The sequence below is a fragment of the Prionailurus viverrinus genome, chromosome B1, assembly GCF_022837055.1.
Source record: "Prionailurus viverrinus isolate Anna chromosome B1, UM_Priviv_1.0, whole genome shotgun sequence".
NCBI classification, from domain to species: domain Eukaryota; kingdom Metazoa; phylum Chordata; class Mammalia; order Carnivora; family Felidae; genus Prionailurus; species Prionailurus viverrinus.
Window position 1 is genome coordinate 16,466,974 of NC_062564.1, and position 16,245 is coordinate 16,483,218.

At 38.7% G+C, this 16,245-nt stretch overlaps 1 protein-coding gene across 7 annotated transcripts in view; it reads right to left on the reverse strand.

Moving 5' to 3' along the window:
• Positions 1 to 224: 224 nt before the first annotated feature.
• Positions 225 to 16,245, reverse strand: part of SORBS2 (sorbin and SH3 domain containing 2) — a 225,359-nt gene continuing 209,338 nt past the window's right edge. For all 7 annotated transcript variants that reach the window (XM_047855087.1, XM_047855088.1, XM_047855091.1 and 4 more), the window contains 3 exons: positions 8,036 to 8,085; positions 4,058 to 4,164; positions 225 to 2,407 (listed from right to left, as the gene is read on the reverse strand). In XM_047855087.1, coding sequence (XP_047711043.1) covers positions 2,346 to 2,407; positions 4,058 to 4,164; positions 8,036 to 8,085 — 219 coding nt within the window. In that variant the 3' untranslated portion in view covers positions 225 to 2,345. The remainder of the gene's footprint in view (positions 2,408 to 4,057; positions 4,165 to 8,035; positions 8,086 to 16,245) is intronic.

The window sequence follows — 16,245 nt, forward strand, 5'->3', positions numbered from 1 at the left end:
TTTAGCTGAGTGGTGATTTTCAGCCAAAGAGTATTCATTCCGCAAATGAGGTTTAGTGATGAGTTTAAAGAATATTTCTTCTCTGAGCTGATGCATATACATCTTTTCTCCATTTGTGTATCAGGAGAACATAGAGTAAGTGCATTTTCTCTTGGCTTACGGAAGAAATTGGGGGTTAACTACACAATTTTCTTACGGAGAAATGTCAAAAAGAAAAACTAAGGTATACTTCCAAGCAAAATTTATTAGATGTCTATTCAAGAAAAACACAATGACCTTCGCTTATAAGAATTCAAAGTCAATAAGCTGAAAGCCAGGTATGAATATTTTTCCTTTTAAAATCAGATACAGAGAGTAGAAACAGTAATTTTTCTTAAATATGACAGGCAACAGATATTGAAATCTTTTCTCATAAATGGCATCAAAGATAAATATTCATTTATCAGCAAAGCTGCATGCAGTTGACTCAATTTCAAACCCAAAGCCTTTAAAATATAAAGCTGCTTGTGAATTTGACAGTAATCAAGGTAGTCTACTCAAAGATGTTTCTTCACCTTCTTTCTAATGAGATTCCTCTGTAATCAGTATTTATGTACATTTCAGTTTGGCTGCTCAGATCTTGTAAGTTCATAAACTTTTGCATAAATGCTATCTTACAGAATCGCGCAATCAAGGCGTGCTTGTGATCTGTGGGATATGTAAAGGATAATCTGTTGAAAGTGTTTTAGCTTCGTTTAAAGTGAAGGATAAAGACCAAATTAGGAAATTCCCATTTTCTCAACAACTAAATAGTCTGTACAAAAGAGCAAACATATGTACAAAATGCTAGGGTCTACGTACATTGTGAAAAGATCAATCACTGTCCACAGAAGAAACGCCATAAAAAGTTTTATCTATAAGGTGCTCAAGATCCAAATATGAATAGTTCTTATGCAAAGTCATAAGAAATACAAAGCTAGTTCTCAAGGTATGTGTAATTCAGGCACTGTTGACCACATTAAATCTTTCAGGTCCCAAAACCATTTTGTAAATGTCTACTTCAGGGCAGAAAATATAACCCGAATGATTTAACATTGCCTCTAAAAAGTGCCTAATGTATTCCGAGGAAATATTTTTACACACACCAGGAAAATCAGGCTCAACATATTCCTGTCCTCAAATGTAGCCAGGATTCTGAGTTCCATAGAAGAAAAATAATTATCATAGTAAAAATAATTGTATTGATCATAATCCTTGCTAAAACCAGCCTTCATACTTGTGATGCTTCTGAAGTACTCTATTTCTATAAAATAATGTGTGGGATTCCTTTACATTTCCATAAAATGTACAACATACCATATGGATTGTCTGTTTTCACACAATCTCAAATGTATATGTGTGCACACAGTGAAATCTTACCTATGAATATTGCTTACAGATACTTTCAAGTGTCTACGTTAGGATAATTCTTTGCACCTCTCACTAACACTGTTTTTATTAAAATTTTATCAGATAAATAAAACACTAAGAGCTCATTGTTCATGATGCTGATTATTACATTTTAATATAAAATAGCAATGCAACTTTACAACACAATAGGTTTTTTTTTTGTTTTTGTTTTTGTTTTTTTTTGTAGTCTAGCTAAACCTCTTATAGTCTCATGATTATTACCAAAGGCTCTTAATCACTTACGGTTTGCACTTCTAAAAAGTACAGAAGAGACTGCAGGAAAAGGCTCCTATTTGAAAACTCACATTCAATCAACAAAATCACACTCATTCGGATTAACTTTCCTACTCTTGCTTTAGATTTTTGTAATCACTGTGCGTATTACAATATATAAGTGCAGGCAAACGATAGCCGAAGTACAGTTTTCATGTCGTGTAAACCAGGACACTAGGCAAACCCGTGAAAGGAAAATACACTGCCAAGCTAAGGATGCGAAAATGCAAACACAGCATTTAGTAATACACAATCTCTGGCTGCCTGAGGGGAGAATATCTTTCGAAGTGAACTAGAGAGTCTCCTTGAGACATTTTCTTTCTTTTTTTTTTGCCTCAAATACGTAACCCTTTCTAACTACAATGATTTTCTTTCTGATCTCACGTATCGACTTCTCAAAGTTTAGAGCAGACATCAGGGATATGCACTTTTCATGCGGAAGCAAGTCTGCTAGCCTCCCCAGGGCGGGGCAGCAGGAAGTTCTTTTGCTGGTGGTCTGGTGGCAGATAGAGATGGTGACAGTGGGTGACTTCTACTGGAAACTGGAAGGCAGGATAGCGGGAGGAGGAGGCCTAAGGGTATCTTTCAGGCAAGGTTATACAGATGTGGTGCTGAAATGCAGCGTAAAAAGGAGGGAGAGTGATTCACAGCCTCTTGACATAGTTTCCGGGAAAAGTACCAAAGAATTTGGTTCTTCTCGAGGTTCCTGAAAATAGAAGCAGCAAATGAAACGGACAGCAATGAAATAATCGGTTTTTCTTTGCGGTCTTGAAAGCTCTTCATTTACAAGCCTTCACTAAGAGAGCAAGCCCAGCAGGGTTTGGGAAAGAGAGCAAACTCACTGGAAGGCATAGCAGACAAAGTGAGCGGTTTTATTTGTACTGCCTGCCGCCTTCACTGCCTCCTAAGGTTCGGCGCTGCGCTCCCAGCCCGCACCAGACTAACGGGGGGAAAAAAAAAAGCTCAGCCTCCCTGCCTGAAGGGAAAGACAATCCTGCTGAGGAGGTGGGTTTTTAAGTGTAATGATATTAAGTATAACGATGCTCCATCACCAAGGCTGCTAGGCAAGAGTGAGGAAAGGAAAAAGCACTGGGGGAAGTGACGTTTTCAAGGACAATCTAAATAAAGACAAGGCTGGCAGTGTGATGGGATGGACTAGAAAAGTGCGGCACGGTGTAACAATGGCCTATCAGGGACCATCCAGTTTTGTGATGTCATAGAAGATCACGCTGAATGCCGCCTCATTCATTTACAAATAGCACTGCCAGAGTCCTTGATAAAACATAAAAATTTACAGTCACTAAAGAAAAAAAAAAGGCCAAGAACTATTTGTAGACAGGGGTTCATCATCAGGTACGACTGGCCCTCATCATGATTGCCTTTGGTTTCAAATAACAGAATTCCTTTGAAACCGTTAATAAAGGTTGGTGTGCTGAATTCTTCCTTACGATTTCTAGCGCGAATGGAGTGAAGAGAGGCTCTACGGTTTCATTTACATTCTGGAACTTCTTGTCTTGGTTTGATTGATTTTCTTTTCCTCTGTGTGGGTTAGCCATTTACTTTTGTTCTAAATGGGGGGATTAATATGAACAGAAGCAGAGGCTGGTGTCTGCTCGGTTCTTTGATTATTTTCCTCACTGATTACCTGTCTATAGAAAGCCCTGGTTCCCTCATCTTGTCTCCTCTCTCCCCTGTGCCTTTCTTTCTTTCTTTCTTTCTTTCTTTCTCTCTTTCTTTTCTTTCTTTCTTTCTTTCTTTCTTTCTTTCTTTCTTTCTTTCTTTCCCTCTTTCCTGTGTGTCCCATTGTATGATTCTCTTATCTACAAAAGTTTTCTCAGAAAAGCTCTAGTCTTCTTTTAAGATGGTAAGAACGTGATTGCCTTTTAAGTGGTAAGAATGGAACCTCTCTCAACTTTTACCAAAAATTAACATAAAGGTGGATCATTGAACTTTCAGGGCACTTAACATCAGACCTAGTAAGTAGATGAACTGCTCGCTGCGTCTTGTTTTTTTTCCAATTAGATCCTCACTGTGGACACCTAACTGCCCACCCGACAGAGTGATACTGTTTCTCGTTTAGGAAACACCGTTGTTATGGTTCTTAGACCTCAGTCTTTCCTGGTTGGTGCTATTCGAAGACATTTGCTTCTCTCAGTGGAAGTGGAACTAAAACTAGCAGAAAAATCACATATGGCCAAAGCAGTAGATACTAAGCCATATTAAAAATGCAGGGCAATGTGTGAAAGATCCGAGGCATCGCAAGTGCCTTTGTCTATCGCAAGTGAGCAAATACGAGCAAGTTCTAAGGCGGCCAAAGGGGTGTGGAAGGAGGGTGTGGAAGGAAGTGTACACATACCCACAAACCATCCATCGTCACACTTCTCCATCACATCAATGACATCGCTTTCTCTGAGTTCCAGCTCATCTTCATTCCTAGGAGTATAGTTATACAGAGCCTGAAACCTTAAACAGGACAAATGGATGCGTTTAAAAACAAATCTTTACACCTTTGTGAAACCATAGAAAATTATACAATAGTCATTTTACTTTCAACGTTTCTATTCTTATTAACATGTGAAATTAGTATAAATCTTTGGTAAGCGTGAAAAGTAAATAGAAATATTTAGATTTTCATGGGACTTAGACCACTCTGATAGCATTTCAAAACTACAGTGGAAGGTTAGAGTATCCACAAGTTGGATTAAAACATTTTGACATTTCCAAATCAGGCCTGGATTCCAATTGTCCACTCATAGATATCATGAAGACATTAAATAAGAGTATAGAATATAAAAGAAGTGATATGTGCATTATCCAGCAATGTAAAAATGAGAAAGGCTTACAGGTTTAGCTGACTATAATCAAAAGCAAATAATTGGGACTTCCAAGTTGAATTTTCAAGTGATTCTAAATTGAGATGTGCAAACTGTGTTAGTCATGTCTTCTAAATCGCTATGTGGGGATTACTGTAAAAGAAAAGGTTATTTTTTCCGCCAACAGGAATTCTTTACAGCTACTTAGTTTTATAGTTTGAATCAGTGTTCTATGAGGATTTAGAATTTGAAAATCTGATGTAATTCACCTCTGAAGTCAAGCAGGTGTATTCTATGCTCACTGATTACTGAGCCAATATCAAACAATAGATTATGGGTATAAGTTTCGTTTTAAAATAGGTTCTGGAGAAATTGTGTTTGGTGTTGGAACTCTCCCTTGAAATAATTTTATGTAAAAAAGAATTACTGACAGAATGCTACCAGTTTCCTTTCTCTGCCTGAATTCTTTGAATGCCTTTATTTGGGTGACATTGATCAGTAAAATTGAATTTGTGGTTAACAAAATAGTATGTATTTTACTGCATATTAACATGGATTGGCATTTCGGAAAGTGAAGACACAAGTCCTAGCAGCTGAGCAGTTCAAGAAGCAATTGATATGCAATTAACATGAAAACTTTCTATCACTATTAAAATATTACCAATAGAATGAGGGGGATTTTAAAAACTCAGTGAACTTTTGTTTTTGCTGCTTCTTATAACAGTTGTGTAATTCTGCCAATGCAAGAAAATAAAAACCACATTTCAGGGCACTTTGGATTTTTAAGGTCAACTTTAGAAAGCAGATAATATTGAATACTGCTGGAACAAGAATGATTTACATCTAATTACTTCATTCAGTCAGAAAATCACATCTTGGTGGAACAAAACTATTCTATCATTTGAACGCAAACAGCATGTCATAAATCAGGGACATGGCTCCGTTGGCTTTCCTCTCTGTCCATGAACTTTTTCAGATTGGGGGACCCAGATAAAGTTGGCTTGTGGTGGGGGTTAGCGATGGTGGTGGTTGTCTGGGAAAGAGCTGGTGAGATGTGATGCCTAACATCATCTCCTAGAATACATTATTTTCTCTGGCTGGTACCAAAGCCTGAAATCACAACATTAGAGCTGTCTTTCCCTGTTAATATTTTATCCTGCTAGGGAATCTTTTCTGCCACTTGTACTCTTTTGAAACTGGGCATCTGATGTCTTCTGTTGAAAAAGGATTCTGATTAAGGAGAAGGACAGAGAAAGGTAGCCAGAATCCCAGAGCAGTGGTAAAAAAGACAGGGAGGTGTTGAAAACCAACATTGCTTAATTTCGGTATTTCCACAGGGCCAGCCCTGATTAGAGGAGACCTATTATTTTGTTATTTGCTTTAAGGATTTGATTTGGAGGCTGCTCTGGTGAAGGGACGCTATCTTTTCTAAATTCATATGGGGAAAGTTGATTTCAACCTGGTCCCTTTGCCAGTGTCACATTTGAGGGAGAAAGTCATTCCTGGGCTGCTGATTCTATGGATATACATTGAAGCTCTCCCTTTGGGAAACACTGATTCTCTGATTGAGCTTTTGAGGCTTCAGCCTTCTTCCCTCGGGCACTTGTCCAAACTCTTATGGAGACAGGCCCATTTAAGGCCACCAAACCCCAGCTGCTTGAAGAATCTCAAGGTCCCAAGGGCTAAAAAAAACAAAATTGGCACAAACTCCTACTTCACTTTGGTATGACAAAAGCCAGTATGCTCCTCAACATTTACTTACCATTCGGGTTTAATTAGACCACACACACATTAAAAAAAAAAAAAAAAAGGAAAAGGAAAAAAATTGGGAGTTTCATGGAAAACATAAACAAACCTTCCGGAAACCCCTCTGCCTCTGCTGGCTTTCAAAACCAGTGTTGCACGACAGGAAATGCAGCCGAATTACAATTAAAATGCTATTTTGAAAGATGTGTCGGTGAGATGAATGATGGTGGTGAGGTCAGGATGCTTCAAAAAGAAATTTGTCTTTTAAATAAAAAATGCTCAGCCAAGTTTGAAGCTGTCTCTATAACTTGCAATGTCTCCTGTAACACATTTTATTATAGTTCTGAATTGCGGCAACATTATAACCTTAGGTACCTATTTTCATTCCAATCTGTTTTTTAAATGAAAGAAATTAAGTGACACCCCATCATCCCACTCCTTGGGGTTGTAATCAAATAGAAATTTAGTAATGTTTAGTAGATGTTTCTAAAGTCCACAGCAGGACCTTGAAAAAGTGCCTTCTCCCACCTGTGAGCTCTGTGGTTTCCATAAATACCCAAATGACCACACTTGGAAGTATTAGCTTTCTATGACATAAAACAGTATAACATAATATACCTATTAATGCGTAATCTCCGTAACAGCTGCTTAATACGATGTGCTGGTAACACAATAGACCTAAACGGGCCCGGAATTTATTTTTTGTGTTGTGTTCCTATCATTTGCTTCAATAAGGCAACAAACCAAAACTTTAGAATTACAGGTCATACTTGATTTTTTTAAAAAATTTTTTCAGTTAAATGGAACTCGGAATGCTTCTTACTTCCAGCGTGTTCTTTTCATAATCTTTCCCTAACAAGAAAACCTTGCTGGCTGGACTCAGTGACAGGCAGTCTCAGGTGAGAGATGGTTTCTGAAGAGCATGCTTTCAGCTCACTGCCAGGTCCCTGAGAAGTGAGGAGGGAGCCAGAGGTCAGGAAGGCTCCAGGCCACTTGCTCTACCCCAGGGGGGCAGGGCGTGCGCCGCCGTGGCTGGAGGCCCTGCTTGTGCTCAGGGGTACCTCACAAGGTTTAGTTCCGTCCGTGCTCCCATCCGTGCTCCTTCCCAGGGGTCTAGCTCCTGACTTACAGGCTAGGCAGTAGCCAGTGGGAAGTAGGTCGCCGCTGAACATCTATTACGGGCAAAATGGAGCAGAAACAGATACACACGCCAAAGAGCATCTTAAAGACAATATGTGACACCTTCGATTTGAGGTGACTTGTGGGTCAGAGAGGAGAGGGAATTTGTAAGCGGGAAAAGGCATTTAACTGAATGACAGTGACCGTTTGAATACGCTGCCATTCCCGAAGACCTTTGTCAAAAGGTAACCTTGGAATTTTGTTACTGACTTATCACTTCTGGTCTACTTTGACGTTCTTCTGGTCTTCAGATATGTGTACAACCACTGTTAGGACACTTCTGTGTCTCTACAGCCGTGGTTACTGGAATTTGCATGGTTGGTAGAACAAAGAGGGAGGCAGATTGGTAAATCTTAGGCATCACTGGAGCGCCGTTAGGTTTTTCTGGTGTGTAAACCGAAGGCTGCTATGCAAAATGATTGGGTTTCTTTTTAAAATGAACTTCTGCTCTACGTTATGAAAGAGACCGATCACAGAGGCCTCATTTTAGTTCCTTTGTCCTCTTTCACTTGCAAAGTCCTCTGTTTTGGTACACCAGTTGTCTGTTTTGTGAGTCAAGGTTAGTCTTGAACTTAGAAGATAAGAAGAATACTTACGGTTCCCCCCCACCTTGAATGTTTTCATGAGTAAACACAGGACGCTGTGGCTGAAATGAAATGATTTTCAATGTAATCAGCGTTTAAACTGGTACTAAGTAAAAGATAATTTGGATAATGGCATGGTACTTTTCTTGACATTTAATATTTCCTGTTGTAAAAAACCAAGAGGAAGGAAAAAAAAAACCAAATAAAGGGTTTCTGCAGGATTAATAATCCAAATATTTTGAAGGGTGCTTTGAATTAAATGAAAATAACCAAGGTTCAAATATTTGGAATGTATCTAGAATCTAGTCTGTTCAAGCTTTAAGGAAAAGTCAGGGTTTAGTCCCATTGATTTTTCAAAGGCCAGGAATATGGCAAGAACATAGACACCAAATCACTAGAATGGGAAATCTGGACACCTTCATACAGCCTTATTCTTCAGCGTTTTCTCAAACAAGCGGAAAATAAACCACATTTAGTCTAACGGCAAAGTATCCACATTCATTCTACTTTTCCTTCACAGACAACATTTTCACATACAGTACGGATGAAAATGTAGATAGGCAGACATGCCATGCTACATTTGAATTAACACTCTCTGTTCTCAATGTTGAGAGAACACATGCATTTTTAGAAAGAGAAAACAGAGAACTTTAACTAGAGGGTAACAAACAATATCCAGGTAACATGTAACATTTTACCTTAGAAGAGAAATATTGGTAGAAATTCCCAGTGCACTGAACTCTCAAAAGAGTTTCCTTTCTTTTTAAACTAAGCATCAAGACCAGTATCTGTAATAGATACTTATAATATTGGAAATGACAAACCTTAGCATCCCACATATCCACACAAATATTGCAACGAATGAAAGTTAACATGTTTGTCGAATATGTAAACTCAACGTCGTTTCTACCGACTACCTCAATGTTACCATTTCAGGGAAAGAAAAATATTACAATTCATTCACAACACAGTTCAAAGACATCCTCTTCTAAATGATGGCTGCGTGCCAAAATGCGATACGTAGGCGTTTGCATGACACTTATAAAAGTGACTTCTTGATGACCACTGAGTTAGATGGATCCATGTCCTTAGACATCAGGGCCAATTCGTGGGTCCCTGCATTATGAGTGGATTACTGACAGGCTGGGAATTTTACCCTGCAAATTGTCCATAAAAATCCCACTGGTCCAAGAATGGATGGAGAACTCTGGGGTTCCTTTCAGTCTATGAGTCTATAATTTGCTCCCCTTCCTCAATTCTGTATTCACTCCCCTCCCATCCAAGCTGTCTTTCTAGCATAAGAAGGTGAGGCGCTTAGAGCACCTGGGTGACTCAGTCGGTTGAGCGTCTAACTTCGGCTCAGGTCATGATCTCACAGGTTCATGAGTTCGAGCCCCACATCGGGCTTACTGCTGGCAGCTGTCAACACAGAGCCCGCTTCATATCCTCTGTCCCTCTCTCTTTGCCCCTTCCCCGCTTGTGCTCTCTCAAAAATAAATAACCATTAAAAAAAAAAAAAAAAGGATACCAGGCACTTACATTACTAAAACTTTAAGCATTCAGTCTATTAATTGGAAGTGTTTACTTTTTAGAAATTTCACTCAGCAGTCTGTGCATGGAATATATAAACCTAAGACTACAGAGTAGATGGAAATGATTGGAAACGTGTATGGCTTCAGAATACAAAACTTCTATAAATCAATATAAAATTACTCACAATGTATTTATTATTAAAATGATAAAATATACTATTTTAAGAGAAGTCAAAACTAAACCATTTTCTAGCCATTTTAATTCAATATAAATATATTGAATAATTCTATAATTCTTATATATAAATAATACATACATAAAAATATAAATAAGTAAATATTATATGTAAAATAAATATAAGCCGTCCACAAGCCTATATCCTATTAAATTTCTTCAAATCCTCATCCAATCATATATATATAACTTTTATGCAGAAATAAAATACATATATATCAATTACTATTAATATTTTCTGATAGTTGTCTAGTCTTCTTTTTCATTTTAAGCCACTGCAGAATAATATGCCCTCACGTTGGTGTAGATATATTTTTTTAGTTTTCCTAACCATTTCTCTTTTTTGTTTTCGAAGTTAAGGTTAGTCTAGCCTTTTTACACGTTCATAAGCAGCAATGCTATAAACATTTTTATACAAAGAAGTATTTACTTCTTTTGGACATTCTTTAGAACACACTTCCAGGAGTAAAATTTCTGGCCAAAGATTATACATTCAAGCCACGTGATATTGAAAATGCTCATGTTAATCGCTCAAAAAAATTTAAAAATGGGATTAAAAAAATCAAAATGCTGTATTTCAAAGCCCATTCGAGGACAGCTGCTGTTGTCTCGCAAAAACATCATAGCACCAGTTACAGTGCAGAACGAAGTTATAAGTAAGAAAATATCATCTGATGATCTTTTCTTATCTTCAGAGAAAACGTTTTGTAAAATGTATTTCGTTGTGCTCTTTCTACATGTTTAAGTCATTCTAATATTTTTAAGTTGAGTAAAAGTTTTACTTTTCTATCATGGCATCCGGTGCTTGGTAAATCTGGGAGGTCGAATTTCATTGCTCTTTTCTGTTAAATGTGAATATGACCTAATTTTTTAATTTTTTTAAACGTTTATTCATTTTTGAGAGAGAGACATACACACACAGAGTGCGAGGTGGGGAGGAACAGAGAGAGAGAGGGAGACACAGAATCTGAAGCAGTCTCTAGGCTCCGAGCTATCAGCACAGAGCCTGACATGGGGCTCGAACCCACGAACCATGAGATCAGGACCTAAGCTGAAGTCAGATTCTTAACCAACTGAGCCACCCAGGTGCCCCTAAATATGGCTTTAAAAATCAGATTGTTCATTGAAATAAAATATCTACTTTTAAAGTCCATATGGGACCTCTTGTTGTCATCATTACAATTCTACTTTAATTCCTTTAATTCAACTCACACCATAAGTTGTTTAAATGAATCATCCCTTTGACAACTGGGAACATGGGGCTGTTGCCAGAAGTATGTGGCTCCCTTAATGCCACAGGGGTCTATGTCTCAAGGGGACTCACGTTCCTGGGCGAGCCAGCCAGTAATGTCCTTGTTTTTACCAATCCTTCTCAGTATGTCTTTTCTCTTCCTTTATAGCCTTTAATGAACCTCCCACCCCCTTTTCTGACTTACCAGGTCTCTATACTGTTCACATGCTCAGGCCAAGATTTATCGCAGCCTTTATTAGCACTATTATCTTGGTGACTTCAGGAACTTTTCTAAGTTTACCTTTAACAGGAATCATCTCCATGTGAATCTGGATAGTTAGGAACCAGTTTTGAGGAAATGTGACTAGCTACAGTATTTGAATTAACTTATTTAAAAAATATTTGGTCCATAGAGGAACAAGTAGCATTAATAGGGCACATTCCTGTCTTCATGGTATTGGCACTGACTACCAATGTAGCCTTGGATATGTGCCTGAGCTTCCTTTTCTCTAAAACCAAAGAGTTGGTCAGGATGGTGATTAGAATCTTGTCCCGCTCAGGGAATCCGTTCCCACAGACACACTTCCTCCGTTATGTATAGGTGCCCTCATCAACCTTAACCCTCTGTTGTCAGAGAGCTGTGCCAATTAATTCTCAAGTGTCCCAGTCCTGTAAAAACAGTCATGGTAACAATTCAGCTTCATTTTTCGGATCAGTGAACCCAAACTCAAAGATCATTTCTTAAATCACAAATAAGTAAAAAGAGGAAACAGAATTAAAATGTTGACTGGCACTCATAGTAAAAGATGACTGTGATGGATAAGGTGGATCGGCATCTTTATTTTGTCTTTTAGGCAGGTGTTTATGTTCTATATGGATACTCAAGCCAATTATCTTAGGAGACTATCTTTTGCCTTTCCCCCCGCCCTGGTGTTATAAGGCGCAAACCTTGATGAAAAGATCTGTAACGTATTTGCGCTCTAATGCCACCGAATGGTGATTAGTGGAAGCAACATGCTAAAAGTTTCTGCCTTCGGACAGCTCTCTCACAAAGTTCGTTCCTTCAGCCTGGGTTCGTTTTGAAAGGCTACTTTAAAGACCACAGAACGCTGTGGAATAGATATTCATGTGTCTTTCTGACTACCTGCTTCCCTTCCCGTGTTTTAAATTCTTGAGAGAAGATCTCTGTGTAGCCACCCGTATTTTAGGTCTGTGCTTGTTTGTTTTAACTCTGCTCATTACTCATAACTTCTTAGCAGTGTTGTGAGCAATATAGAATATACACTTGTGACATTCAGAGAGTCTTAAGAGTATAGTAAAATTGGAAAACCCAATGAAGCGCCATGTTGTTTTCATGGAATCCTCAATATTTAACTTTTTTTCCTCGGCAATGTAGCCATCTTTTTTTTTTTTTTTTTTTTCCTCTCTCTCTCTTTTAGTGTAGCTATTTTTTTTAAAGTTATCAAAACAGATACAAATGGGACAAGTTTTAAGCACACGCTAATATTCAAAGCCAGAACCAACCTAACCATAAGGGAACTGGTCTGAAATATCCTAGAATCTCTGGTTTCAGTAAAACATCTACTTGCCTAGCTCAGATGGGGAGATGCAGTCTGTCCAGAAGCCATTTGTCTATCTGTGCTTCGGCAGAGGCATTTCTGGTAGCTCTATCTAGTATTTGGTGATTCTTGAGTGAGGATTGGCTGTTACTTTAAATACTAATGTGGAAGAATATTTGAGAGAGTTATAAGCACTTCTAGAGTTTTTCAGTCAATTTTGTTCCAGAAAATGTTAGGTGTAGTATTTGCCAACCAGAATTCGATGACATTCCCCTAATAACAGTCCCATGTTCATGTTTATAGGATTATTTTTCCTTCTTAAATGATGGTATACAACTTTGGATGAATCTAAAGAATATAGAAAATGTATGTTCCACACAAACACATATAAGTACATAATGTATACATCTGGCAAAGAAAAAAACTTGAGGTGACCCAAAACATAGCATCTCATTGACCCATGGGAAATTTATGGCTGGGCCACATTAATTGTGGAAAAATCTTTCTTTTTGTTTTGGCTCTAGAAGGCCCTTGTGTGAGTGAGTCTAAGAATCTCTTCAAATCAACATTCCTCTTTCTCTATGGCAACCCAAATCTCTACCTCAGAAACAAAGTGAGGTCTCATTATGCAAAGCAAAAAGCACAAAATTGGCATAAACACAGAGAGGTATCTACATTTTTTGAAAGTAGAAAAGGAAATCCTCTTTGCAATCAATTGGGCCCTTAAATATTTGCAAAGCATAGTCATGTAATAGACCAGGTGAGGTTAAACCAGGGTTTATCAAATAGAAATGGTGAAAAGACTGACTTTTGAGGAGATGGAAATCCCTACAAGCCTTGGCTGCCTTCCCCAGAACTGATAATACCATTTACAACCCGTTCATAGGAAAGCGCTTTTGATGTGATGTTACAGAACCAAAGAGTTACAGGGGAAAGTAATTTCACCTTTAAATTCAATCAAAGCTGTCAAGAACCTGGGAGTATCTGGAGTCCAGGGCAGTAGCATTGGCTTAAAAAGCGTCATGGAGTGAATGTAGCACACATCACCAGAGCAACAGGGTATTTTGCAACAAGAATCGTGGATTTAAAGGGAAAAACAAAACAAAACAAGAAACTGAAATAAACGGAATGCCACAGAAGCAAACATCACTGGAAGCATGCGAGTTCAGTATATGATTGGTAGCAGCCTTATTCTTCGCACTAAAAACCATGACTGGAAAACAGCGATTTACAGAGAACGTGGAAGCCTGAGACGGACGTAGAAGACGACATACGCTACGCCCTCCTTTGTACCATGAGAATCTGGTCAGACCTTTTTGGATTTTGGAAAGCTTACACGCATACACACACACACACACACACACACACACACAAAAGGAAAACACATTGCTTAAAGACAGCAGAGGATTTTTGTGTTGATCTGATTTCATAGCTCATCATGGTTGGGGTCACTTTGTCTCAAGGGTACCTCTGGCCCTACTTTACGGGCAAAGCACAGCAATGACAATTAAGGAGGAGCCACCCACTGGGGGCAAATGGCCAGGGTGCCTGGCTCAAGGTGGGGCGTTCTGACCCTACCCTGTGGGAACCGCTGAGCCCTCTGACAGGTGAGCTGCAGTGTCTCCTAGACATCACTGGGCTACGCGGAGGCTTACCCAAGACAAATATCTCGCTTTTTAAGTCAGCCTGGAAAAGCCATAAGAGGTTAGTTAGTTCTTGTCTTCGGTTTACAGCCTTCAGGAGAAGCTTTCCTGTTTTGTTTTTTCATGCACACGCACGCAGCATGCCAAACTCTTGCATAGCAGCAGAGCGGGAAGGGTTCACCAGTCTGCAGACAGCTCTTCTGGCTGCCTGTAGGTTTCACGCCACAGGCGTCAGGTGCCACTTTCATACGGAACTCAACAGGCACAGCAGAGAAAGACTTTCAGAGAGAAGCTGGCATAAAGAAGATGTTTGAGTGTGATATCGATGGCTAAGAACACATACAAGAATTTGTATGTCTTTAATAGAATGTTTAACAGTGGGATTCAAGACACCCTCAGATTGGACCTGGGTTTTTTTTTTTGTGTGTGTGTGCACATTTGAGTAGATGCAAGGTAAAATAGAGGGAAATTTCACTCAATACCCATAAAGTTTCATAAAAAGTCTCAACTGCTTGTCGGGGCAAATTTTCTGACAAAACACATAGGAAGAAAACACGGCTTTTCTGGGGGGAAGTGGTGAAATATAATCAAATACTGAATATTGTCCTGACTCCACCTTGTGACTATTTTGGCGTTCTTCCAAAGTAAGATTTTTAATGGGACAGTGAATAAGCTAACCTTTCTTGTGTGTGAGTATGCTTTATTTTCTTTCCAGTAGTGGACAGGATCTACCACTTGTCCTTGACAAGTATTTGAGTCCCTTATGGGAACTTCAGCGGGACTAGAGAAAGGACTCTTCAATAAAAACATGATTTTCTAAACTCTCACTAAAGAAAGTTTTTATAATGACTGACCTCAAATCTGCAGTCTGTGGATATGAAATGCATTAAGCATTTTTCTCTAAAGGGTTATGGCAGAGAATGCTTGATGTGCTCCAGTATCCATTCTTTTTTTGTCTGTCCTCCGTCCTAGAATCCTGATAGGCACATGGACCTTCTGAATAAAGTCTTCCTTGGATCTAAATGTGCTCATGTGATAAGTTCTGACAGACGGGATACACAATAGGAAGGGGCTGCGAGAGCTGGTGCAACCAATTTGGACCAGGCGGTGGAGGCTTCTCACTGGGGAGATGATGTGCAAAAATAAAATGGAATCTCCTGGGTTTTCTGATGATTCTGGAGCCACATACCAGCCCTGGATGCCCGACACTTAGGTACCAGAGAAATATACTTGTATGTTGTTTAAGCTGTTGTTATTTTGAGTTTTTTGGCACAGCAGAGCTGTCCCCGTTTCGACTGATGCGGGGAGGGGTTCTACAAACATCAAGGCTCATAGAGGAACAAAGACATTTAGCTGTTAGAATGATGTGGACAAACAGCTGGAAAGATCATTTGAACACATTAGGAAGAATCAGGGCTTAATTCCATGTTGGAAACCGTGCTCAAGGGGGTCACTCTCTGATGGGATGGCTTTAGAGTGAGGAGACTTCCCAATGGGCCCACAAAAATTGAGTTTCTTGGAAGAAGCCCAAAGAAGAGCCCTTCTATCTCTTCATAAAGAGTCCACATGCCATAAGTCTCTTAGATGGAATTGGAAGTTCGGCTTATAGGAGAACTGAGAATTATGATAATTTTTATTATGAAAAACCATTATTTAAAAAAAGATGTTCAAAATAGAAGAGAAAATATTGGTTTCTGATTTATATATTGCTCATAATTTATATGTACATTTTCAGCCTTCTGTCATCTATAACGTGTTGGTGAATTTTGCGTTTATGGAAGATTTTGGATTGGATATGACAGGCTTACATTGTCTCAGAAGATACTTCACAGGAGTAAAATTGCATTAAATTTTATTAAAAGAATAAAAGTGCATTAAATGGTTGATAAGGATTGATAAAAGTGTAATGATTCATGCATACTATGCTATACCTTCTAAAACATTATTAAAATTTTATTTTATCTTTGCTTTTAGTGCAGGGTTACTTTCTTGGTAACGAGCATAACGTATAACATTCTTGAA